The sequence below is a fragment of the Myotis lucifugus genome, unplaced genomic scaffold (assembly GCF_000147115.1).
Source record: "Myotis lucifugus unplaced genomic scaffold, Myoluc2.0 scaffold_207, whole genome shotgun sequence".
Lineage (NCBI taxonomy): Eukaryota > Metazoa > Chordata > Mammalia > Chiroptera > Vespertilionidae > Myotis > Myotis lucifugus.
The window spans coordinates 336,947-364,606 of NW_005871255.1; the positions used below are offsets into that span (position 1 = coordinate 336,947).

The 27,660-nt window shown below is 38.8% G+C and overlaps 1 protein-coding gene across 20 annotated transcripts in view; it reads left to right on the forward strand.

Annotated features, from left to right (window-relative positions):
- SIPA1L1 (signal induced proliferation associated 1 like 1) overlaps positions 1-27,660 on the forward strand; it is a 322,135-nt gene that overhangs the window by 223,315 nt on the left and 71,160 nt on the right. For all 20 annotated transcript variants that reach the window (XR_002831389.1, XM_023761346.1, XM_014463336.2 and 17 more), the window contains 3 exons: positions 7,491-7,665; positions 17,167-17,270; positions 20,284-20,441. Coding sequence is in view for 19 of the 20 variants with exons in the window: in XM_023761346.1 (XP_023617114.1) it covers positions 7,491-7,665; positions 17,167-17,270; positions 20,284-20,441 (437 nt within the window). In the remaining variant the exon portion in view is untranslated. The remainder of the gene's footprint in view (positions 1-7,490; positions 7,666-17,166; positions 17,271-20,283; positions 20,442-27,660) is intronic.

Below are 27,660 nucleotides of genomic sequence, written 5' to 3' on the forward strand. Positions count from 1 at the left end.
TATTATTAGTTTAATACCCAATATGAAGCTTTATACTTTTGTGAGAAACTTTGCACCATCTAGCATTAGAGAAGATGGAGAAGATTATTGTGTGTATAGAATATTTCCTATACATTATGCCACAGATGAAAATAGATTAGAATATCTCTATGCACATATATATATAAATAATTTTGACAGCCTCTCTGTCAGATTTTTTAAATAACTTTTCTACCCAATATCCATATGCCATTTTAAAAAATAAGTTATTTTTCTTAGTAATGTCCAATGAGGATATATATTCTAACTAGCATTTTCTGTTCCCAACACTGAATTTTTTCAGTCTTGTGACATTTTTTTTAAGAGGACAATATAGTGATGAATATTTAGAAAGTAGTTAAGAGTTATGTTTATGAAGAACAAACCAAAATAAATGCTACCAGTGTGAATCATGAGGATTTTTAAAACATGACCAAGCTCTTCATGTACAGTACTGGCATATAGCTTGTCGCAGATTAGCCCACCCACTGAGAATAACCGGAAACACTAGACAAAATATTCTTTAAAAATAAATTTGGCCGTAGCTGGTTTGGCTCAGTGGATAGAGCATCAACCTGTGGACTGAAGGGTCCTGGGTTTGATTCCGGCCAAGGGCACTTGCCTGAGTTGTGGGCTCAATGTGCAGGAGGCAGCCAATCAATGATTTAAATAAATAAATTTGGACTTTATTTCTGGAAATAGGGAGTAGATATATTTTTCCATTCTTCCTGCTACATACAGGTAAACACCTTGTACATTGCAATGTACAAAGTAAATCTGAAAAGTCAGCACAATAAGGCTAAATAAATAAATAAATAAATGGCATGTAGATAAAGAAAAGGGAAAAAATAAAACTCCCAATTTCAGATAACATGATAGTCTATGTACAGAACTTCAAGGAATCTACAAAAACTTCCTAGAACTGGGAGGTATGTTCAGCAAGGTTATATGATTCATTGTCAACTCACACAATCAGTTAGAATTCTCTTAATGAACATGTGAAAACTGCAAATAAAATATAATACCATTTATAATCCTTCAGCAAAACATGAAATACTTGCATATATATCTAACAAAATACAATAGGACTTGTTTGCTGAAAACTGATGAAAGGAATCAAAGAAAATATACCATATTCATGGTTTCTAAGACTCAACATGTTAATGATGTCCATTCTCCCCTAAATTATACAGTTTAACACAATTAGTATCAAAGTCCCAGCAAGATTTTTTTGTAATTATAGACAAGATTATTCTGAACTTTTAATGGAATGGCAAAGGAATTAGAACAGCTAAAAAAAATTTTTTTTTAAATATATTTTATTGATTTTTTACAGAGAGGAAGGGAGAGAGATAGAGAGTTAGAAACATCGATAAGAGAGAAACATCAATCAGCCACCTCCTGCACATCTCCTACTGGGGATGTGCCCACAACCCAGGTACATGCCCTTGACCGGAATCGAACCTGGGACCTTTCAGTCCGCAGGCCGACGCTCTATCCACTGAGCCAAACCGGTTTCGGCCAGCTAAAAAAAGTTTTAAAAAAGAATAAAGTAGGAGAGATTATTCCACCTTATTTCACAATTTTGTATACAGTAATAAAAGCTGTCTTATTATTTATTGGAAGGATAAACACAGGCTCAATAAAACAGAATAGAGAAACCAAAAACAGCTCCACACAAGTATATCCAACTGATTTTTTAAAAGGAGTGAAAACAAGAAGGCTTTTCAAACAAAGGTGCTGGGACATTTAGATATCCATAGACAAAATAATGAGCTTGACCTAAACCTTATACATTATACAAAAATTTATTCAAATGGATCATTGATTGAAATATAAAACTATAAAAATTTTTATAAAAACAGAAAATCTTTGGGCCCTAGGGTGTGGTGAAGAGTTCTTAAATACAATACCACAAACTTTATTCAGAAAAGAAATAATTGAGAAACTGGAGTTCATCAAAATGAAAAACATCCTGCAGCACTTCTTCTCCTTGGACATTTGCTGATTTGTATGAGACTTGGGGCTGCAGATAAAAAGTTAGATGACATATCAACTTTCATTGATTTCATGGTGGCTGCAGAAATACAAAATAGAGTTCAAGTGTCACTGGAGAACTTGATCTGTTAAACAATCAAATTAAAATTCTAGAACTGAAGAAAATAACCAAAAGTTAAAATCTCAGTAGATGGGTTTAAAAGCATATTCGACACAGAAGAGAAAATTGGTTAAATGGAGACAGGTTGCCAGAAGAACTTTAACTGAAGAATGGAGACAAGAAAATATGAGAAATACAGAAAAATGCCTAAAAGGCATGTGACCTACAGTGGAATACAAATGTATAATCCAGTTTTTAGGAGGAAAAGCAAGATTAAAGCATTATTTGGGAATACAATCAGTATTTGAAGAATTACTTCTAGGATAATTTTCAAAACTGATGAAAGACATGATTTAAGGTAGAATCAAGGAGCTCTGCTTGCCCTAAGCCCGATAAGTGCAACAAAAATCAGACCTAAGCCTGATAGTAAAAAACAATATTGCTGAAAATAAACAAATTTTTTAAATAGCCTAAGGAAAAATATACCTTCAAAAAAGAACAGTGAGACAGGCAATTGGCTTTTAAAATTAACATTTGCTGGCTATGAAGCATGAAGAAAAGGTGGAAGTCAGAAGATTTATCAAGAATGCTGAAAGAACAACTGACAATAAATTTTACCCAACAAAAATGCTCTTTTAAAATGTATGCAAAACTAATTTACAATGGGAAAACATAGAACAGTGGTTGTTGAAGGCTTTTATTAATTCAGGGATGCACTGCAAATGGAAACCAGGGAACTTTTGGGGTGATGGAAATGTCTGTACCTCGATTGTAGTGGAGGTTTATTAGAACTCATTTAATTGGATGCAGTTTACTGTTCAGAAATTATATGCCAATAATGTCGATTTAAAAACTGAAGGCAGCCCTTGTCGGTTTGGCTCAATGAGTAGAACGTTGGCCTGTGGACTAAAGGGTCCTGGGTTCAATTCTGGCCAAGGGCACATGCCGGGGTTGTGGGCTCGATCCCCAGTGTGGGGTGTGCAGGAGGCAGCCAATCAATGATTCTCTCTCATCATTGATGTTCCCATCTCTCCCTTCCGCTCTGAAATCAATAAAAATATTAAAAACACACATACACAAAACTGAAGGCAGATTTCTGCTTTTGGCCAAGATTAAAAAAGAGGGACTAGATCTATGCTCCCATTTGAAACAACTTAAAAACGAGGCAGAACAATGAAACAGTGATTTTTATGGCACTGTGCATCAGGCAATGAAGGGCAGTGATCTCTGGGAGGTGGGAAAAGAGGAAGTAGACCCTAAGCGTGCGCCAGTCTGAAGGGAGTGTCCAGGCTACAGTGCTCACAGGGGGTGGGAATGGGTGGGGACCCAGCTGAAGCCCAGGGGTCTCCCAGAGGTGAGACTGAGATGTGAGGCCAAGGAGGCTCGGGTTCAGGGTTCACAGAGCTGAGTATTGAAAAGCGCATGCATTTGAGGAAACTGCATGAGGCCAGAGTGAGAAACCCCCTAAGGTGGAGAAGGGCGAGTCCTCAGTCCTCCCACGTGGTTGGGAACAGTTTCTGCTCCCACCAGGCAGACGGGAAAACCTCCATTCACGTGGCATTGGACAAAGTCTCAGTATGGTTTTGCTGCAATAGTGGGGCCAAATTATCCTCAAATTAAACTCTGCTCTGGCACGACCTAACAGTAAGAGCTGAAAGGATCAAACTATTTCCCAATAACCATACCCCAGAGCACAGCTCAAGCACCCTCAAGGGTGAGAGCTGCTGTAGAAGAACGTACTTCATAGCGTTTGAATTCCTAGATTAAATCAGGCAATTTGGATTTGTAAGAACAGTAAGAACTGGTTTGTTCTCATGCTCTGTGCCGCCCGGTGGCCTTCCTTTGGCTGGGACACCAGGGATGAAGAGGAGGCACTGCTGGGCGATCTCTGAGAACCTGGCTATTCTCATCTGTTTCCACCTGGAGGGGGCTCCAACTTGACTCCTCCCCCAGCCTTCCAGGAGCTCAGGGCGGGGTAAGTCAGACTGCAGCTCCTGTTTCTTTGATTTGGTGTTGAAGTGCCTTTTTTATGAGAGGAAGAGCCGCTCTGTGTTGTGTTTGTTCCCAGCTGGGGGAGTCCACATCACTTGATGGGTGTTGAAAAACACTTTTATTTTGTTGAGGTTCACCTTCATCTCAGATATAACCTGAGTCCTGAAATTGGGAAGAATAATTTTCCCCACTTTATTCTTTTTCAAAATTGTTTTAGCCATTTTGGTTCCTTTGCCTTTCCATATAAATTTCAGAATAATCTTGCCCATAACAAACATATCATCCCTTTTTACAATACAAACATTTGTTGTGTCCAGACACTTCCATCAGTGCTCCCTGTGAGCAGTTGATACGCAAGCACGGAATTGTATAGCATGACCCTGAGATTATCTAGAGCAAAGCCCCGAGTGCTGAGAGCCCCGGCCCGTTCCCAAGGTGGCTTCTGGGGCCTTCACAGCTCTATTTTGAGCACTGTGTGAAAGGATTATATATTGACATACATGAACCTATACAGATGTGTGTCTCCAAAAAAATGCTGTTTTATATAACTCATAACAATTCAAAACCCCCAAAGGACAGCTCTAACTCCATTTACATTTGCTCTTTCTCTTGAAATGTTCCTTATTGCATTTACATAACTTCTCCTTAACAACTTCTCAGATTCTGGCAGGGACATGGCTGCTAACTGAGGATTCTAGGAGCGCAAGTTCAGAGAATGCCACCCACCTTGATTTAATTGCAGTAGAAACTCGGGATACAGTCATATTGTCACCTTAGAGGATAGAGCAGTTGGCACAGTTTCAAACCAGAGGAAATTTGACATTCTAACCAATTTCTTAATCCCCTTAAAGAATCCTTCCTTTCACAACCAGCACAAACCAGTTTGTTCTCCTGTCTGCAGGTGGAATTCTGGGGACTATGAGAATCAGTCCTAATAAAACAGCACATAGTCATAGATTCTTCTTCAGTGATTTGAGGGAAGTTCGCTTACTTATCAGTGTTCCTCTGAACTCTTTTCTCCCCCTCTTTCTCTCTCTCTTTCTTTTTTTATAAATGAATCCTTTTGAGTGTTGCACAGTGAAATCTTAGGCTTTATCTAAGAAGTTTTAAAAAGCCATACCACAAATCCAATGTCACCGACGCTTTCTATGGAACAGGGTGACTTTTGTCTTACGTTTTTACACGAGAAGGCTGATCGGGCAGGCACTGTGCCAAATAGCAAATAACCCAACGCCGCTTCCTTTCTCTGAATCGCTTCATCTCTGATGGTTCTCCTGTGGGAGAGAGTAAGGATCTGGCTTTATTAGGAACTTCTTCTATAATAGACGCAAAGCTTACCACTACTTTGTTATTTGCTGAGACCTGATAGGGTACTCAGCTTAGTTCCCAAGCCAAGATGAAATCTCTACCTGTGGGAGTTCCCCTCTAAGCATTGGCTACAGTCAGACATTTGAAGCAGGCCGGCTGAGATAAGGCGGAAATGTCAGTGGTGTGCAGGAGGTTTTACTCTGACTTCTTTTGTTTGGTTTTTCCTACATGTGGTATACAAAATGAGTAAGTCCTAAATCTCTTTCTGTTAATAATTACAATGAAGCCACAATAATGGAAGTTATATGCTATTTTTAAAATATTCTAGTACATTTGCACGTTTCAGACTTGGAACTTCACCTCCCACTCCCTGGAGTAGGCAGAGTCGAGTCAGTTCTGTACAGAACTTCCGGGGAGCCCTCCTGTCCCCAGGTCATGTAAAGCTGCAGGACTTCCTGTCATCTAGGTAGCATGCAGTGGAGGGGGGAAGCAAGCAAGAGTTTCTCCCATGACATTTTCTGTGTTATCACTCTTCTGAAACATTTGGTTTGGAAGGTTGAAAGGAGTTGTTCAGGTTCAGAGTCCCTTGTGTAAAGTGATAAGAGCTGGCTATGTTTCAGAATCCAGAAATGTCCAGATTTTAGCAGGGTAGTAAAATGCACGCACTGTATAGTAATGTCCCCAGTGGAATCTGGGACAGCACCCCACAGTCAAACACATTAATATTTCTATAGGAAAGAAACAAATAGTCACACAAAGAGGAATAAGTTAAAAATACTAACATCAGCTCAAACAAAGTTTTGCTGCCAAATGTGTTTTTTTTTATCTTTCCACTTTTGACTTGCAAGTAAGGGGCTGTGGACATATGTTGCAGTGATAGAAATGGAGCAGGACAAGCCTGGTGAGTCCTGGTCATGTTTAATGGAGCCAAGTCACAGGACTGACAGTTGTGATCTGTGACTCTCCCTCCGGGGCCAGTTACTTTCTCTTCCATTCTCTTGGCTTATCTGTCAAGCAGGGGTAGTATTTGCTTTATAGTTGTTGTAAGGATCAGCTAATGGTAAACACGGAACATAGTGATTGGCATATAATGAGTATTCATTAAATGTTAGTTATAAAAATTTGCCTCGCCCCTTCCCCCTTTTCTTTTAGTAGATAAAAATGGACTGAAGCAGGGATTGCAGCACCACTCTGGAAATAGGCCTACGTGATACAGATTGCCCTGATTTCAACGGAGAGTTAAAACTCTACATTTTTATATTGAAAACTCATTTCTTGTTAAATGGCTAATATCACCTTGAAATTCGTTTGCAAAATGATTAGATTTTTCAATGATGAATAAATTCTACTTAAGCCTCCTGAATGCTTGGTTATAACTGTGTCTAAGAAGAAATGTTTGCCCCTTTGCCGATTTGCCGTTGTGAAGCCCCTTCCCAGTTTCTTTCCAGGCCTCATCTTTTAGAAAAATATTTGAAAGGGGCATTGTTAATGATGCTAGCACTCTAACAAAGATACAACAGGCTTATAATTTAGTATATTGGAAAAATGGCATTAGAAGATGTCTCTTCCAATTTTACAAAAAAAAATTTTTTGCAAGAACATTAGTGGGCCTCTTAGGGCAAAACAATTTATTTTAAAGTCTCTTTTGTAAAGTGAGCTTCTGCTTTTAAATTCGTAAAAGCCTCCCTTTTTAAAAGGGGAGGGGTGAACATTGCAAAAGAACTGCCTTTTGTTGTCAGCTGTTTTTTATAGCCTTATTCTGTACTTTGTAACCCATTAACAGAAATTCCCGAGAGTATCAACATCTGTTCTAACGATGCGTGATCTTCACATTGTTAATAACAGGAGATGTTATTTTTTTGGCCTTTCCTCTAAATTCATGAAGATTATAATTACAGATGCTTGCTCTACTGTACTGTTTGTATCAAAGACAGAAGCATTAACACACAACGATTTCAAGAGGGTAGAGCCATTAGCTATTCAGTGGGCCTTTGCTCTACAGGATTTATTAGGACATAAGTGGGCCAAAGTGGTTCGCCTCTGCTTATATGCATTGTGTTGCCTGCCTTCACAGCTGAACTATCAGCAGAAAGTCGGCATCATGTACTGCAAAGCTGGACAGAGCACGGAGGAAGAGATGTACAACAATGAATCAGCCGGCCCGGCCTTTGAGGAATTCCTTCAGCTGTTGGGAGAACGCGTTCGGCTCAAAGGATTTGAGAAGTATCGTGCACAGCTTGACACCAAAAGTAAGAAATACGTGTACCCTCCTACTAGGTTTGTTTTCCTCCTGCTATGTTGATGTTCACCTGCTAAATTGCCCATAAAACAACATTGCCACTTACTGTAGGAAACTGCTGGTGATGGAGGAGAGGAAGCCCGAGAGGGAGGTCTGTGGCTCCAGAACAGTGCAGACCATAATCAAAGCAGCTAGGGTGAGACGGTATAAAAAGTGTTATCAGAGATGTGGATGGAATGGAGCAGTGGACGCAGATTTGCTCCTGGAAAGTGTGGCGTACATTTCACTATATTTAGCTGAATGTTAATGTGATGAAAAACTCTACAAACTTATAACCATCTGGTCATAAGCCCTAGAATTTCCAACTTCCATTAATTCATTTCATAATCCTCATGCTTATCTTTGAACCAACCTTTGCATGGTTTTTCTTATTCATTTTGTAGTCTTTTAATATCTCGGAAGGTTTTAGGTGCTTATTTTCTGTTATTATTGTCCATAGTCTCTAAGGAAATAGGCTTCTTAGATTTAGTATTAATTTGGCTCATAAAATGTGTTGATTAAGCACACAGTAATGAAGCAGTCTGTTTATTTACAGCTCATGAACATGCAAGGTTGTCCACTCTCCTTCCCCAAGTTGTTAATAAAATAGTTAAGTTCTCAAGTATCTATTTTGGTTAGAGTATGTCGACTCCTGCTGTGTGTCTGCATGGAGGCAGTTTTACATTTTATCTCTAAATCCATCCATAGACATCTGTGACCTTTTTCTTTGAGGAGGTCTTTGGATTAGCACATCTGTATTGCAGTCTATAGTAATCTCTCTGATTTTCTGTACAGGAAATTAAATAAGGAGTTGAGTCATGAAAACAGAAAAGCATTCATAAACTACTGCAGGGAAGAATTTCCTGTTGCCATGGTTTTGCTGTTGCCAACTTGGAAATGACATGCAAGAGAGACTATTAAAACCCATAAATAGCCTAGACTCTTAAATATTATTTTAATGTTCCATACTCTGCTTGCAACTGCACAAAATGTTAAATCTCAATATGCCCTAAACTCATTTTATCCAGATATTCTGACATTTACTCTGTACAATTCATTCATGTTGTCCCAGTTTGTGGTGTTATATAAATTATCACCATAAAGAGCTATTGAAAGGGTCTAGGAAGGGAATGTAATAAGCACTCTGATTCTATAAATGAATGGCCAGAGTGGGAGTAGATAAGATTATGTATTATTTGTGTATTTACACATTCCCAGCCACCTTTAGATGATGAAGGACAATGTTAGAAATGTATAGAAAGGCCATAATTAAGCATTGTAGCATCAGGTAAGGCATGGAATAAGCAAAATAATCACTCTGCACGTTTTGCTCCAATATCCCAATGACTGTAAAGGCTAGAGGGGTTGAGCCTAAATTAGCAAACTGCCTCTGACTGCCCAGTTTTCTAGTTATGTAATACATTCAGCAGGGAAAGGTTCCCTTCCACTAAGCTACTCTCCTTTAAGGCTCATTGTAACCTTTCGAAGCATAGCTTTGGAGCAGAAGAGTTCATAGTTTTCTGTTCTTTCAGAGTGGCAAGTTTCCTAAAGTTAATGAAAAGTAGGAAAGTGTTTTTATTCTAAAGCCCTGAAGAAGGCAATATGCATATTTATCTCTCTTACTCCAAGTGTCAAAATAGAGGGGACCATTAGTCTCATCATTTAAACAGGTATCTATCTCTATATATAAAAGCCTAAGCAACCGTTAGGACCGGACGACCAGCAGTAGCTGTGACGAATACTGACCACCAGGGGGCAGACGCTCAACGCACAAGCTGCCCCCTGGTGGTCAGTGTGCTCCCACAGCCAACCTCCCGTGGCCGGCCAACCATCTGCGGTCCCTCCCACCGGCCGGCTGGCCCCAATTGGCCCCAATCACCGGCAAGGCTGAGGTACCCCACCCATGCACGAATTCGTGTACCAGGCCTCTAGTTAAACAATAACAGACGACAGAAAGGGGGAAAAACTAGCCTTTGCACACCCAGCAGCCTCTTACTGGCCCTGACACACCCAGAGATGAGATGAGACTTCGCTGTGTGCTGTGAGATAATATCACCACATTTTATCTAACTTTTTTTTTCCAATATAATTCTTAAAAAAGAACATGCTTTCCAGAGCAAGCATTTCTAAAGGATTACGCCATCTACATGTGACAGTGTAGAGGTCAGTTGGATCTGTAGATTTGTAGCTTTCATCAGATTCAAATATTATTTGTCAATCTTTATGTCTCTATTTTTTCTGCCCCCCTCACCCCTTTCCTTCTGACTCTCCAATTACACATACATTAGATCACTTAACTAGTGTACTGATGGGGAATGAGACCCTGTTGTTTTAATTTTTTAACCAGTTTTTCTCTATGCTTTTGTTTGGATAATTACTATTAATATGTATTCAAGTTCACTATGTTTTTCTTTTATTCCACAGTGTCTTAATTTGTTGTTAATCCAATTCAGTGAAATTTTCATTTCAGATGTTATAGTTTTCAGGGGCAGAAGTTGCATTTGATTGTCTTTTCTTATACTTTGCATTTTCTCCTCATTAGGTTCATATTGTCCTTTAAATCCTTGAACATATTTATAATGGCTGTTTTTAAAGTCTTGTGTGCTAATTCCATCATCCCTGTCATTTGGGATTTTCTCCTGCTTTTGAATTACATTTTTCTGCTTCACATGTCTGGTTATTTTTGATTGCCTAGTGAATATTATAAGTGTTTCATTGTTGAATGTATGGATTTTGTTGTCTTCTTTAAAGAGTGTTGAGTTGTTTTGGTAGGCAGTTGAATTACTTACAGAATAGCCTGATCTACATGAATCTTGTTCTTAAGCTTTATTGAAGCATACCTAGAGCAGCCTTTACTCTCTGACTAATTTGGCCCTACTAGTAATAGTAGTAAGGCCATGAATACCTGCATATTCAGTGAAGTACCTCTACTCTGGCTGGTTATCGCCATGTGAACTGTGAGAAGTGTTTGGCTTACAATTCTTTGATAGAGGTTATTTCACTAATAGTTTTTCTTTGCATTACTTTGGAATCTCACTCTATGTGTATGCAATTTAATATTCAGCCTGCATTTTGGGGAACCCCTATGCAGATTCTGAACCTCTTTCACTGGGTAGTTTCCTCTGTTTGGTACTATAATCAGCAAATATCAGCTACCACAGGCCTCCTAAACACCAGTCTATTTTGGCTTCCCTCCTCCAAGCTCTGCTCTGCCTTTGTTCCAAAAGTGCCTCCAAGTAGAAAGCCAGGTAGAATCGTAAGGCTCACCTTTGATTCTTTTTCTCAGGGATCACTATCTAATGCTACCTATTGTAAAATGTCTGAAAAATTGCTTCAGATATATTGTCAACTTTTCTACTTACAACGGGAGAGCAAGTTCTGTACTCAGTACTGTTATGGACAGAAAGGGAAGTGCCAGATACTTTTTATAGATGCCATCTCATGTAATCTCCACAAACCCTGCTAGGTATCAGTTAGCTCCGTTTTACAGAATTGGTTTCCTTTTTTCAATCCTCACCCAAGCATAATTTCCCATTGATTTCCAGAAAGAGTATAATGGAAAGGGGAGAGACAGAGAGAGAGAAACATTGGTGTGAGAGAGACAAATCGGTTGGTTGCCTCCCGCACACATGCCCCTGACTGGAATCGAACCTGCAACCCTTCAGTTTGCAGTCCGAAGTTCTTATCCACTGAGCCAAACCGGCCAGGGCCAGAATTTTCTTTTTAGATTAAATAACATGTCCAAGGTTAGACAGCTAGGAAGCATTAGGGAAAATGAACAGATCCTAGGGGCATAGTTAATGAAGTATTCGGAGAAAGCATGAATGTAGAATTAAGCCCACTGAAGTCCAGAGCTCTGCCTTGTGGCTGTGTCTTCCCCTCTCTCAGCCCTTGGACTAAAAACACCCAAGCCATCCCAGGAGACAGCCCTACTCATCATGTAATATAGTTATATTCAGATTTTAGTACTTCGGTAAAGGAGGGAGAAGCTCAGGGAAGGAATTATCGAACCATTTCTTCTTTTTCCCAATTTTTGTACAAAGTCCATTTTCACATCTCAGAAATAAGGATTTCTAGCAAATAAGTTACAAATGTGTCAGGGTTCTATAATGAAGAAATTTGCAGCAGTGGATTTTTTGGTTCATTGTTTCCTTACTTGGATGACATACCTCTAGATACACTCCTGTCAACTCTGCAGTAAATAAAAAATAAATTCTCCCCACCCCCAGCTGTTTGTTATTTGAAATGTGGAGACCACCCTCATTTTAAGCTGTACGTATGGATTATTATTTAAGAAATTCTTTTCTGCCTGAGGCTTGTCTGTCAAGTCAGCACTCAGAGACATAGAAGCGTTTGTTAATCATTCCTTCAAAGCCTTCATTACTTTGCTGCAGTATTAGTGAGTGCTTGTTGCTTCTCCCATTTTGAGCAGTGTTTGTTGTAAAAACCATTGAGATCTAAAGTCTTAGAAGACATGTAAGACTTTTCATAAAGGAAGTAAATCTTCTTTATCTGGAATATTTAAACTTTGATAGGGAAAAGGATAAAACTAGCATCTTCAAAAGCTTTGCACATGCATAGGGCTCTTTGGAGTCCCAGATACTGATGAAGAAAGGATTCTGTTTTCACCTCCTTAACTGTGAATTCTATTATAGTGTACGGTTTTTTCTTTCAAGTGTTGCTGAGATGCACTTGGCATATAAATTAAAATATGTAAAAGGCCCTATTTAAGGAAACTATACTTTTTATCTCAACTGCACAAAATTCTAAATTCTAATCAGCACATTTCTTAAACATCTTTTATGCACTAGCACTTTCATATACATTATTTCACTTAATCCTCAGAACAATCTATACTAATAAAAGGGTAATATGCTAATTAGACCGGACATCTTCCGGACAAAGCCACGGTGGCAGGCACTGAGGCAGAGATGGTTAGGGGCGATGAGGCCGGCAGGGGAGCAGTTAGGGGGTGATCAGGCCAGCAGGGGAACAGTTAGGGGGCGATCAGGCCGGCAGGCAGAGGTGGTTAGGGGCAATCAGGCCGGCAGGCAGGCGAGCGGTTAGGAGCCAGCAGTCCCAGATTGCGAGAGGGATCCTGGATTGGAGAGGGTGCAGGCGGGCTGAGGTAACCCCCCCTCCCGTGCACAAATTTTGTGCACTGGGCCTCTAGTGAGATTATAGAGGAGCATTGAAGTGAAGACTCATTTGTGTGGTAATTTAGCAGATGATGCTACTGGCATTCAAATTCAGATCTTCATACTTAACAGTTGGGAATCCAGGTAATTGCAGGTATCTTGCAAAATGAGCAGGAGGTAGAAAATAGAAGTGACTGATTCCTAAGTACCAGCCTTATGTCCTCTTATCCTCTCATCTCAATATGTTAACAATTTTGAGAAACCTGGAGTCCCAGGCTCATTCACCTGCACACGCATACATTCCTTGAATGGACACAGTATGAATTTGCCTGTCAAGGGTAGTACATCCTCTTCTTGACTCCATCTTCGTTGAAGTAAGGTAACTCATCTCCTGATTGATCATGGCTAACAGTACATTGAAGAAGTACTAGTACATATGGTAGATGCCTGAGCAGGTGGAATTCTTGACTTCCCCAAATCCTTCATTAGTGAGTAAGAGAAATGGTACCACAGGGCAGAAGTGTGCCTCAGCACAAACACATGCCAGTGTTCCAGAGGTCAGCGCTAGTCCCTGGCTGCGTTCTGAGCATTGGCTCTGTATCCCCAGACCCTGAGGCAAGGTTGCATAGAAGGCAGCTCTGAGGCTCTTCTGTGGATGGCACCCAGCAGCCAGTGACCTTTCATAATATTTCAGACCGTGGATAAGCGTCAGGCCCACAGCCTGTCAGTGATTTTGTCTTCCTTTCTTCATTCTATCAACTTTATTAGTCTATGCATTTACTTAATGGGATTACTCTTCTCCTTGTTTTTATAAATCTTTAAAACTAATAACTTTCCAAAACTCAATTGCATGGGCTTGTTTTCCTTCATTTAGCTTTTCTTAACTCAAACATGTCTATTAGTGACCAGAAAATGGTTAGATAACACTCTAATTAGCTTTTCCTGATTCAGATTCATGCATGTACAGCTTTATCATCCAAGTTTTAGATTAACTAAAAGCATAAGAGTTGAGTCAAAAGAGAAGTCAAGGATGAATATGACATTGACCATATCTGAAACTGCTCTAGGAACTTATTAACCTGTTCATACTGTCCTCTGATAGAAATGCCTAATGTAGGATATTATCACTTATCTCTACCTTTTCAAAGCAGCTAAGAAGAATATTCTTAGCATTCCTCAATTATTCAATGTCTTCTTATCATCTAGTTTGAATATTAGAAATTTTGCTTTCTGTGGCTTGGCATAGAGTGCTCACCTTCTTAGTGGACACATGCCACTCATAGGATGATTTGGAGGCAAATCACGTGATTATCAAGATGACCAATATGATGCTAGAACTTACTTTCTAACTTTTAAAACTCTATACAAATACGAAGGGTCATTGTCTTCTTTTCATTGTTCTTCTGCAAACGTATTTTCCCTTTAGAAGTTATTCAATATACTCTCCAACTAGAGAATAAAAGGGTTTTTGTCATTTTTCTAATTGTCATTCTGTTAAATCTTTCATGGTTTCAGGGTTTTGAGCTCATTAAAAATATAATAACAACATTGAATGCCTTATTTTTTAGTGAATAGAGCAAACTTTTATTTTCCATTCTCTCTGTCATGTACATAATAATTTCAGATTTGGAAATTTCTCTCTTCTCAGACAGGAAAATTTCATTCTTTTGGCCCTAACTTCATCTTTACAATGTTTGAAACTGTTTCCAAACTGTTTAAAATCATCATTAAAACTGGGGTATTCTAAGGTCCCCAGAAAAAGGCTGGTCAAGCAGCATACATTATAAAAAATGAGGCATACAGAGGAAACAGAGAAAGGACTAGATGTAGAAAAACAGATGATCTTCTGGGTTGTCTTCAGTTTTCCTCTCTGGCATTAATCCTTTTAAAATTAGACAGACATATAAAGCAAAATGTAATAAATGAATACTGGATGACACATTTTTTTTCTAGTTCATTAATTTTGCTTAAAATTGACTTGAAATGCATGTAAGTACACGTCAAAGCGGACATATTCACTTTTAAAGTTTTAAAATGTGTTAATTTGTTCTAGAGATATTTATAGCAAGGACCTTAGCAATAGATAAGTTCTTCAGGCTCAAGACCTGTCTTCGAGTAGTTCAATTATGCATTGTAGTAATTTATTCTCTTGCTTGAATCTAGTTTTTTTCTAGTGATAGTCATTAACATTTAGAAGATATTTTTCTTGGAGAGTTATATGTTAGTACGTATTTTTGCAATTTTTGGAAAGTAGTCTTTATTTATTCTTCTTTTAGCTTATTTTTAAAACCTCTCGCATTTTGTGTCCGCTTCAAAATTAAGATCCTCCAAGACACTCAAGGTTGAAACTCGGGGCTCTAGAACTTTACAAGTCTGTCTGCAAGTCACCCTGGGTCTATTCTTGGAGCAGCGCCTGAGGGCAGTGGAGCTGCTGCATTCCAGTCACCCTGGGGGTGTTTATTAAAATAGATTTCTCCGCCCAGCCCCACACCCAGTGAGCAGTGTTTCTGGGGGTGAGGCGTGGGAATTGGCCTTTTAAACTGGCTCCCAGGAGACTCTGTGCATACTAAATTTTGAGATCTTGACTGCCTTCTGGTTTATGCCAGAGGCTTTGTCTTGCAGCATCATTCTTTAAAATTCAGTGAAGTCTTTTGGTCCTCAAAAATGTGGTTGAGATAGGCTTGAGTTGACCCAGAATGAATGCACTAGCAGCCTTGTAGTCTAAGTCTTTCAAATCTAAAGATATTTCCTTTCAATTGAGCAGTTAAGAATTCTCTTCTGTGGTTTCCAGGTATTTAGGGGCACACTGATATGTTAATGATTAAGGGGGTAGAGATTGTTGTTTTTTGTAAGGAAGATGAGAGCAGGATGCACTTAGTCTTAAAAAATTGGCGGACATGGCTATAATACCTTTGTTGTTCAGTATTACATTCTTGTTGAATTTCCATCTATTTATCAAGAACAAAATAGTTCTCTTGATTGAATCAGAAATATTGGAAAAGATGTTCTTAACTTGATGTCTATGGAAAGAATTCAGGAATTTGTGAACTTGAATAGAAAAGAATTTTACATTTATTTTTATTGACCCGGTTGAACGATGGTCATGGGGATCATGGTGCCAATGCAGTCATGAAGCAGCATGGCTGTGGAATAGTATGGCTGAGAGGTGGCCTTGGGGTGAGGCAGCCCTGGGGCAAGGTCCCTCTCCAACTACATAGCTCTGCTTTGCCTGCTCTGCACCACTTGACTCTGTGCTGATCTGCTGTGTCCTGCTCTGCCGGCTCTTCTCCATCCCAGTTCCTTGAAATGTTTTCAGTGTTTTGTCTTTGGTGTTTCAGCTCCAGCTGGAAAAATGCAGTCTTCTGTGGAAAGGGAAGTGCACTCTCTGAACCAGAGGGGAGCTGACTTACATTGGATGCCTAAAGAATAAAGCATCCAATGTTGTGGTCCCTAAGTGGTCCATCCTCATGCAAATGAAGGCTCCAAATCTTCACAGTTTGACTTGTCCAAAAAGCACTGTCCTGATAGGTCAGGGAAGATGTTAATGAGGATATAACTATGGAGCTCTGATTGGACAAGGAAAGTCTCCGTTCTGTTGGTTGAAATATGATTCCAGGAACTCCTTTGTAAGGGTTGGCTAGATGGCAGGAATACAGTGCAGGCAGGCAGTTCGGTACAGGCTTCTCCCTAAGCATGGCTTACATGAGAGGCTTCAGTTTAGAAAGCTGTTAGGCTCTGTTTTTAAATGTGAGCCCAGTTAGCCATTATGAATCCTTCTTGACAGGTATATTTTTTCTCAGGGTCCACAACCCCTAACTGAAATTTAGCATTAGCTTCAATTATGAATGTAGGCAACAAACCACAGTAGTTAGTAAAGCTCTACCTGGGATTTTTATTGCCAAAAGAAAGATCTTGTCATCATATTGTCTGTCATGATAGATATCTCAAAATATGGCATCACTACACCAAATTTATAATAGTTATTAGACCAACTGTTAAAACTTGTTATATAAATCCTGTGCTATTGCATCATACTTTAAAATTACTTTGGTAACTGAATTCTCAATATAATTGATTTCTGTTGAAACCTTATATATTTTATTTTATGCATTTATAAATATTCTGAGAAGCAGTCCATTAGCCTCACTAGACTGCCAAAGGGAATCAAGTACAAAAAAATGGATAAGAACACCTATTCTAGATCTTGTCTAGGATCTTTTCATCCTAAACCATCTTTTTTTTTCTTTTTTGAGATATTTCTCTTAAATGAACTATTTTTTCTATTCTTATAGTCATCTCATCATTCTTTTTTGTTTGTTTGTTTTTCACTGTAGCTGACTCCACTGGAACCCATTCTCTGTACACAACATACAAAGACTATGAAATTATGTTCCATGTTTCTACCATGCTGCCATACACACCTAACAACAAGCAACAGGTAAGAGATCCTTGTGTTCTCTCTGTTTCTTCACCCTTGTTTCATTTTCTCCAGAAGCCAGGGTAGCAAGTTTGTAAAATCTTAAACCAGAATTTAACGTTGCACCTGTCACAGCAGCAGGAAAATTTGTATATTGTGGAAGTAAGGAATAGCAAATGAGCCGAAAACAAATGAAGAGACACAAATTCTGGTTTAACAGCCAGCTGGGTGGCTTTTTGAGTTAATCGTTTGCTTTTCACCCATGGGGATTGATGTTTTCACGGAATCTGAAGAGAACAAGTTGAAATCATGGTGATTAGATGACTCTGCAGGGTTGCAAAGAATGTATATGAGTGGGTGAAGTTTCATCTCAAGAGGCCAATGTACAAAGCAGGAAAGTATTGGTGTTTCATATCCTATTGCAAAGGAGGTTTGGTATACTAACAAGTAGAAAAAGTAGAATAAGTGTCAATGAGATCTCAGAAGAATGTTTTTTTTCTTAACATGTTTGTTAGATAGCGAGGAACATAAATAGCAATTACGTTTGTGTATATCATACACAGTTTCTTTTTAAAACATCTAAACAGTGCCTATTACTAAAATGTAGCCACTGAGAAACCACAGTGCTAATGAGTGACAGGTTGTTTCAGAGCAAAATGGAAACTGACAGTATTGTTTTAGAGTATATAGTAGTAGTTGTTGTTAAGAAATATTTCAAAATAAATGATACCAAACTAAAATTTGAAAGAACCAGAGCTACTCTCCTTTCAATAGCTATTAAAAACACAGGCAGTCCAGTGTTACTTCTGACCTTAAAACGCGTATGGATTTTGTTATTGCCAGTTGTACTAACAGAGCACAGGCCTGCTGCAGAATGAATCACATCCTCTTTCATAGAATTTACCCAAACACAGATCTAATCTAACACTTCATCACTTTAGCTTTGATTAAATCACAAATGTGGGGAATAAAGTTTTGCTCTTATGATTACCAAAGTAATCAAAAATAGGAAGCAAAGCAATAAATCAGTTCTGACTCTGAAATAAACCAATTTTAAGATAAATTCCCTGATCTGGAGTTTGTTGACAGTTTGATTTATGCAAATTCCAGTTCTAGATTTCTCTGAGAGGAAAACATGCTAAGGAAAATATACTAAACTTATTTTGACAAGTCAGTAGACAAAAACATTTAATAACATTAACAAATGATCTTTAAAGGGGAGATAAAGGCTTATTCTACCTAGTCTTTCAGTAGAGAAAGGTAAGGAGGTGGTGGTAAAACACTTAGTAACAAAATTCAATTAATTGTTTATTTCTAACTAAATGAGTTGAAATGCTGAGCATTTAAATGGACAGCTATCTAAATTATTTAATTTTAGAGTCCAATCAAGGCAAGCGTATTATGTACCTAAATCAGAATGAAAGATTAATTGGTATTATTACATATTAAGAAATTTTAGTTTTCTAGCTAAACAATTTATTTCTTCTATACAGTTTACTTTATGCTTGGGGAAAAAAACCAAAGTTTATCTTTTTAAATCTTCTTGCAGTAATTTGTTTATAAATACTTTCACTATATTTAATGTGACATAGATAGATTTATTTCTGCTTGGGCCCTTTATTAATATTATATGTTAATATTATATTATCAAGCCATATTTTAAAGAAAGAATGTATCAAAAGACAATGACATCATGTATGCAGGAATAACATAATATACTGATTGTATTTTTGGTATGTCTGTGATCCTGAGTAGATTAATCATCTTTAATAATGGGTATATTCTGTATGACAATCAGTACAGACCAGCCTTTATTTCTGTAACATCTGATAATACATCATGTTCAGAAATGAAGTAAATGGCCTCATTAGAAGATAATTTGGGATGCTTTGAAATTCCTAAGGTTAAAAGTACATTTCCTGAGCATTCTAACTTCCAATTCTCAACCCTAATCTAAAAGCCTATTGTTTCTCCCAGCTGGCAGCCAATACTAGATCACTGATTTTACTGGTATATAGTCTATGTAAGTTAAAGTCACTGGAGAATTGTTTTTAAAGTTTTGTAAGTGCAAGCTTGTGCCTAATGGTGGATAGTTTAGCCCCAATGTTTCTCTCTCTCTCTCTGTCTCCTCCTCCCTTCCACTCTCTCTAAAAATCAATGGAAAAATATTCTTGGGTGAGGATTAACAAAATAAATAAATAATGGTGGATAGTTTACATAAATGTCATGTTATTTTTCTTCTTACAAAAGCCTCAATATAATAAATATGGGAAATACAAAATGTGTTTAGTTTTTCTTCACACTATTGGTTTAAATGTTCTAATAAACCCCTCTTGAAAAGGCACTGGCCTAGGATGATCCGGATACCTGAATTTGAAAGCCACCTTTCTAAAACACCATGTAATGTGAAACAGAAGGTGATCTGAAGTACCTTTCACTATAATTAAAGAAGCTATTTAACTTGAAATTTAACTTGCTTTTAAATTCTTACATCATTCTGGAATATTATTAATTTCCACATTCCCAGCTTGTGATACCAAAAGTGTATCTGAAAACACCTTAGCCACGTTTCTGTAAATGAAGCTAATTAAACCAGAACATAAATTATGTTGTAATTACTTCAGCCATTCTCATCTCTAAAAAAATGCTCTCTACGGCAACTTCCTTTCTTATATGAAAATGGAACAAAACTGTTGTTATGGAAACTAAGGATTTAGAGATGCTGGGACTTGGCATAATATGCCAGATATTAGATAGATCTATTTGAATGGGAGATGTGTATGTGTGTGTGTGTGTGTGTGTGTGTGTGTGTGTGTGTGTGTGTATAATGCAAATTACAGAATATTCATTTTCACAGTCTTCCTTGTAGGGAATGATAAGACACAGGCTAAAAATATTGACAATAACTGTGTACATTACCTACCCTAACATGTACTGATTCATAATGAATGTTTTAAATGCTCTTACATAAGGGAACTGAGGAGGTAGAAGCCAAGCGTTGTCATTTAGGTTGTTTGCTTATGTTTTCTTTTAGCTCCTACGGAAGCGGCACATTGGAAATGATATTGTAACAATTGTTTTCCAAGAGCCTGGAGCACAGCCATTCAGCCCAAAAAACATCCGCTCCCACTTTCAGCACGTTTTCGTCATCGTCAGGGTTCACAACCCCTGCACGGACAGTGTCTGCTACAGGTATTGATGCTGTGCAGGGGCTTGGTGGGCATTGGCTGGGTCACACACAAGGCCCCTCCAGCTCCGCTCTCTGAAGGGGCAGTGGGGACTCTCTTACTATTTATTTTTGCCTTTAAACTGTGCCAGTGGATGGTTTAATTCACACGATGACGTAACCTGATGGCATTGACATTTCCCAGACGTGTTTGGTTAGACACCTGCCGTTTCCATTTGCACTTCCTCCTTAGGTGGTATCCTTCATCCATGCCATCTGGTCCCCAACTAATTACTCATACTGCTAATTATATTTTGCTTTTGGTATGGCAAGAGCAAAGAAGAATGGTCATAGTTAGTAGAGAAGGTTGTTTTGTTTGTTTTTTTAATTACTAAATATTTAAAAAGCCCAAACCCTTGCTTAGGACTGATTCACTCTAACATTTCCAGCTGCAACCTTAGAGGCATTTCCAGGCTTGGTTACGCATTTGGTGGAATTGTTTCAGTGTCCCTCACAGACCCAGGCTTACGAGTCTCAGAATTCAGGCATCTGTCCACAGAGGCCGTGGCGAGAATACAGGAGGGGGTTGGTGATGAGGATAAGATGCTGGGTTGATGGAGGCATAGTGCCAAGAAGATGTGAAAGGATATTCCAGCTTCAGTAAGATGTTTCTAATGTGAATCTATCCTTTCAAAATATGAAATTTTATTATATCTTAATCCCTAAAATTTGGAAGACGAGGCTTTGTTTATCTTGGATATTTGTTTTTGAATTAATATAGCCACCTATGCAGGAAGTAGCAACACAGACTGGGAGTTGGATTGTGGTGAGATCCACAACTCTCTAACTCCAGGTATGATGCAAGTTAATTATAGGTGTAGAGCTGGCAAGTTCAGGGAACAAAACAAGTAAAGGTTACTCTGGACTAATGCTGGCTGCCACCATCCTTGCACATTCCACAGTAACTGCGTGTTTGCATTCTTATTGTAAGTCCCACCCTAGTCTAGGCACTTTACATGTATTCCTTCATTTAAAAAACCTGTGAGGTCGGTACTGTTTTCATCCCCACTTTCAGATGAGGAAACTTAAGTGCCCAGAGAGGGAGAGCTTGCCTGGGGTCTGCTGGTCCTGGGCAGAGCCGAGGTTCACACACACTGCATCTGGTTCCCAAGCCGGGTCTCAATGCCTCACTCCCATCCATGTGAAGCAGGGTCTTTGCTGCCCTGCTAGTGACATGACAGCTATTCCAGACGCCAGCCCTGGTCTTGGTTTCCTAGGCTCGGGGTGGAAATGCAAACACAGAAGACCTGGATCTGAAGCCTCTCCTCAAGGACTTGGCCTCTGAAAGCTGCTTCAGTTAGGTGTGGAGTAAGAGTAAGCATAGGGCATTGATAATGGGATGGGTAACTGCATTTAGAAAATACCCCACTCCCTTGAAGCATGCTGAGTACTGGGTTCATACAAAGGATTTCATGCTACTTTGAAAGCTAAATCCTTGTGAATGGTTCTTAAAAGAAACTACCTAGGTTCCCACTCCCCAAACTTCCTAGTGACCATTCACAAGGGTTTAGCTTTCAAAGCATGAAATCCTTTGCATGAACCTAGTACACAGCATGCATTTTCTATATCTTGTTACTTTAAAAAACAGGGCTATTACACATATAAAATTAATATGTGGCTTGCCCTATATTTCAATGGGAAAGCATTTTATTTAGACAAAGCATTTGTGGACTTAGATTTGGAAATCTACGCTACATTTTAGACTTATTGCTTATTTCAGGATGCTTTTCATTGGAAATAATCTGCTTTTAGATTTCATAGAACTTGCAGTTGGAAAAGTAGACTCACATGCTCAGATTTTTCTAAAGATGCAAGCTTTCAAATAGGTGAATTGAGGGTCAGTTTTTGGAATTTAATATAATGTAATACTCCTTGGTCACACTGGCCACCTGGGGAGCTCAGTAGCCACACGTGCAAGTCTACACAGACTGAGGAGGCAGGAAGGTGTCTTCATCTTCTTCAACAGTTGGCTCGATGAGGAGGTGACACCTGATTGATTCTTTTCAAGCCAGCACCCTACCTCCAGCCTGAAGATCATGATTTTTGCTGACTTTTTCTTATTTTAGTTTGTCGCCTGGATCTTAACCCACCATGTGAGGCTGGGAGCCTTTGCAGGACACTGCACACCCCTGCTGGTCACATGGATGGGTTAGTCTGGAAATTTCCTTGTAGCCAAGCTTGTTTGAAGGTCCAATTCATTGCTTATAAACTGACTTTTGCCCTTTTGTAAATCCAAGCCAACACATCAGTTTGTAACATCACTGAAGGAAATTACAAGAAACTAAAATGTGATCTTTTCCTATTGTAAACTTGAGGTGCATTAATTTTTCTCATTCCTTCTCCAGCCGAGGTAGGCATGTTTCCTGGGGTACATGGTGAGGTCAGGAGAGGTTTCAAAGCCCAGAATAAATAGGGCACTTCTTATGTGGCCTTTAATGCTTAGCAAAATGGGTGTGAAGGGGTTTATTTTTCTCATGAAAAGTATTATGAAGTAGCATAGAAATTTTTATCAATTTTAAGATAAAATGTGGGTCTTCAAAGAATTTTTATACCTGTGAGTTTTTCTCATCCCCAGCCTCTTCCCAAACTCCTAGGGATATGACTTTATAGGCCTCTTGCATTAGGAGTACTTTGGTTGAAAAGTATGGCAATACATTGACTTATGCTAATTTTATTTAATGTCCCTTATACTAATAGTTATCACATTTTATTTAATTATTTAAATTTATGTAAATATCACTCCATGATGTAGAGTAATCGGACTACTTTTTATCATTTAAAAGCTCTTGTTCCCAACTTTCTCCCCTGTGAGTACTCTCATTATTCACTGATGTCTACTCGGTGTCTGTACTGTGGTAAGTTTAAGAGTGGTTTCTTCAAAGGAGCTTCTTGCTGTAATTGTGTAGAAGAATGTGGGCTCAGTATAGGCTGAAGTTATAAGAAGCATTTAATGAGAAAATGAGATTTAGTGTTTATTTCAAAGCACAGATGGATGGAATTCAATGGGGAAAAGAAGTAATGCCAGGAGTGCAGTATACACTGAAGTGCAGTCACAGGAAGGTGGAAAATACAGTGAGAAGGCTACTACTGTAGGAAAGCTTACTAGCCAGTGGAGGCCCTTAGAATGCTAGGCCATCGAATAACACTGAACACTGTAAACAGAGTCTTAGAAAAATGTAGCCAATGTAACATACAAGATAATCTCAAAAAGACAAGTTTGGAGCTTGTTGTTAATTTATTTGTCACCAGTTCTTGACAGCCCTTGTCATCTATGTGCTAGGTACTGTTCTAGGCCCTGGGATGTAACAAGGGAACCAAGAGAGAAAAATCCTTATCGTAGATAAGGAAATGAGGCCCTGGTCGGAGCGTTCTCTCTCTCTGGAAAGTTTACGTAGGAAAAGCTGACTAACTCAAACTAATCCCAGAGCCAGTTGCCCTTGAGTAGTAGATAGCTAGGAACTAAGAAATTAATGACTACGTCTGTGTACTAAAGCTGGTGCCATACCTGATAAGAGAGCCCTCTGGTCTCTATTATTTTATTTATATTATGATAATGAGTGTAATTTTCTGATCCAGTTGATGGAGCAGATTAGAAGCAACAAATCAAGAAGATAAAGGAGCTATTTAGTGCCTAGGATGTATTGAAATATCAATAAGTGATTACTGATAAGAGAGATGCAGAAAACTATTCACATCAAAAATACAAATTCAATAAGCATTGCAGATTAGGGTCACTTGATTTGGGAAAAACCAAATATACTTCACTCACCCTGAGGGGCCTCAGTTTGCAAAAACAGTGAAAAAAATTTTTTCACCATTTATTTAACAACTAGGGAATTAATGGATCTAGACATTAATTATGAAAGGCTGCTGCAAATATCACTAAAAGAGATAAATATGTGTCGCATAAGGGGAGAACACAACCCCATGAATGAATTAGTCCTACCCTCCCCCCCCCCCCCCCAAATTGAATCTGAATCCAACCAAACCTCTAGAGAAGCCAACTACAGGAAATACAAAAGACAGAGGGTGCTTGTTTCAGCATAATCCAGACTCTGGACAACTTCTTGTGATAAACAGCCTAATTTCTATAATAAGTAAATTGCAGGGAAAACAGAAAATGAGAGAAGTGGAGGGGAATAAACAGAAAAAAATTTTTTTAAGATGAAATTAATTGCAATGTGTGGGCCTTATTTGGATCAATTGAGAAAAAAAGACTATTAATAAATCTTAGAATGTCTTAAACAATTGAAAATTGGAACATTGACCCACTTTTTATGAAATTAAAGAATTATTCACTTTAGAACTAGTATAGTAATGTGTTCATAATAATAATGATCCTTAGTCTTTGAAATAAATGTTAATTTATGGTAAGTAACTATATTTAGCAAGGTAGAAATCTGTTTCTCCTCTCAGAAAGATCTCCATATCCAGTGGTTAAAATGTAATACATGTTGAAAGGAGTGAGTGTGATGTAGCTCAAAAAGCACTTGGAATCAGACCAGATTGTTCAGCCTCTCAGATCTTAAATTTCCCTTCCTGTGCATGGAAGGGTGCTTGACATCTAGTTAAATCCCATAAGTAAAGTATCTCACGTAGGCGGGGAGTGTGGTACACGCACATTAAATGCCCCTTTCCTTTTCTTCTCTTGAGTAAAAATAAACATTCAAGCTTCAGCTAGCGGGAAAAATCAAAGTGGATCAAGTGGTGGAAATGTCTTTCAGAAAGTCTATTCCAAGCCATAATTAATTAGCATTCCTATTGTCCAATGTAGCTGCACTTTCTAAGACACAGATCTGAGTATGTCGCTCTTCGTGCGTGACCTAAACCATTTAGGGAAAAGTTCAGACTGCCTAGCCCAGCCTACAGCTCGAGTCCTGCAGATCTGGCCTCTCCTGTCGCTCAGCCTCCACTGGCACCTCCACCAGTACCCTGCTCGCCCCCGTTTCATTCTTGAGACATGTGGAGCTACTTACCGCTCCCAGAACATACTGTACTCTGCCCCTCCTCTGCACATGTTCCTCTCTGGGCAGGAATGTCTCTCCTCGCACACACCCCTGCCCCTCCTTCATCTGATGAATTCCTGCTTTCTTTTCTCTGGAGGGCTCCCCTTACTTCCCAGGACTAGCAACAGTGCCTTTGCTAGTGTTTCCAGTACACCCCACAACTCCCAGGGGAGCATGCAAACCACTGGATGTAGCGCCCACAGACTTGGAGCTTCTGGAGGGCTGAGCCTACGCCCTCATCCTTGATCCTCAACATCAGCCCGGTGCCCAGTGTATAGTGGGTGTTCAGCGAGTGCTGGCTAGTGAATGCTATGGGAAGTCGAAAGCCCCAGGGAGCGAATGATGGGCACACATTTGCTTTTCCACCGTCTTTCCTATCCTTTGCCCAGCTCTGCTTTCTCTTTCTAGGAAGCTCACCAGCCGGAAATCTGATCCAGGCTCCAAGAAGGGGAAACTCCCTCTGTTTTAATGCTAAATCCCCTTCCTTTTAAATTTTGGGCTAGAAATTTACTGCTGTTCCCATGGTGTTTCAAAAGTCCAGGTGTCTTATTCTCACTTTTTTCCATTGAGGCTTCTGTTCAGATGTGTCTATAACAGTCCCAACTTGAAATTGGCTCTGGGTATCAAGTAGTGCTGCTTTTTCCAAGGTCTTTGATGTCAGCAAATGTTACAAGGTCCAGACCCACTATAAACAGCCTTTGGGTGGTCTCTTTGCCATGTGACTCTTATGGATGGTCCCTTTTGCAAGTACCTTAAGACTGGGAAGTTTAAAATGTTCTTTCAGGGGAAATAAGTGTGGTCTTGTCATAGAGCAGGCTTTCAGCTGTCCAGAAGCTCAGATTCCAATCCTGCTCTCCCGAACAAGCTCTGGGCAATCATTTCACTTCTCCGGTCTGTTTCCTGGAGAAGGGAAGAATCCGTACCAGCTGTTCAAATGCAGGTTCAAGGATATGACAAATGACCAAGTAGACACAGAGCACCTTCCTGGCCCCTCAGGCATATTCCAAGATTTTGGAGACAGAACATATTTTGTGTAAAAGAGAACATATTCTTGAGTAGAATGTAAAACCAAGATGAAACTCAAGATTTTATTGGCAGAGTTTGAGGAACATTGAATACTCCAAGTTTTCTTTCCATCCAATGTTCACTTTTCATAACTGTTCAGCCTCTGAACTTCTGTCTGTCTGTCCTCTAGATAACCCTCTTGAGTAGAACATCCTAGTCCTCCACAATTCTGAGTAAATAAGGCATGGCTATAATTTTAAAGAATGTATCCTAAGGAGATACAGTATTGCATACAAGGCAAACGTGAGAACACCAAGCAGAAGCCCTTTGGAATCTGCTATTTAAAAATAGCAAGAACCATTTATAATTAATACATTTTAAGTGTCTGTATACAGCAAACTGAAATTCTGGAAAGACTTCTTAAGAGGCAAAATATTCTTCCTACTTAGCTTTAGACAGCCTTATTATCAAGAGTTCAGAATTTGTGGTACTTAATTTAATGACCTCTTAACCTTGCAGAAATGTTAGATTTACCCAAAACAGAACCCTTTATTTGAAAAGAGCATGTTAGGGTATCATCTTCCTCATCTTCTTCAGTAAAGATTCTATTTCTAATGATGCAAAACTGACTTTAGTGTCTGTATCATTTACCTCCCTACCACGGTGAATCAGTGATAATTATAGGTTAAGGATTCAGTTCTTTTTCTCATAGAGGCTTTTAATTGTTGGTGGGTTTTCAGTCTGTTTGTCTCAAGTTCTATCGGTTAATAAATAGATCTGTAGGAAGCCAGTGAGTGCAAGGGTTAAGTGGATAGATGGTGTTCATATTCACACCCCCTCCTAAGCATTTTCCTCTCCTTATTTAAAATAAAATCACAGCTGCTTCTTGAGAAAAAAATAATGATTTGAAGTGAAATTAGCCAGAAAAGAAATTGCCAATTTAAAAATGAAAGATGTTAAATATTTTTGGATCCTCACAGGATTCCTCTTAGAAAAACCAGCAAATCTGGATTTTAGCATCTTTTGCTTGACTTAAAAAATATATAGCGTGATCAAATTTAAATTATACAGCTGTCAGTATTCAAGCCAGAGAGTTCACAGTAGACAAGAAAAATTGCCTCTCTAATACTTGCATAATTAGACTATACTACATATGGAGGTTTCTTCAAATTCT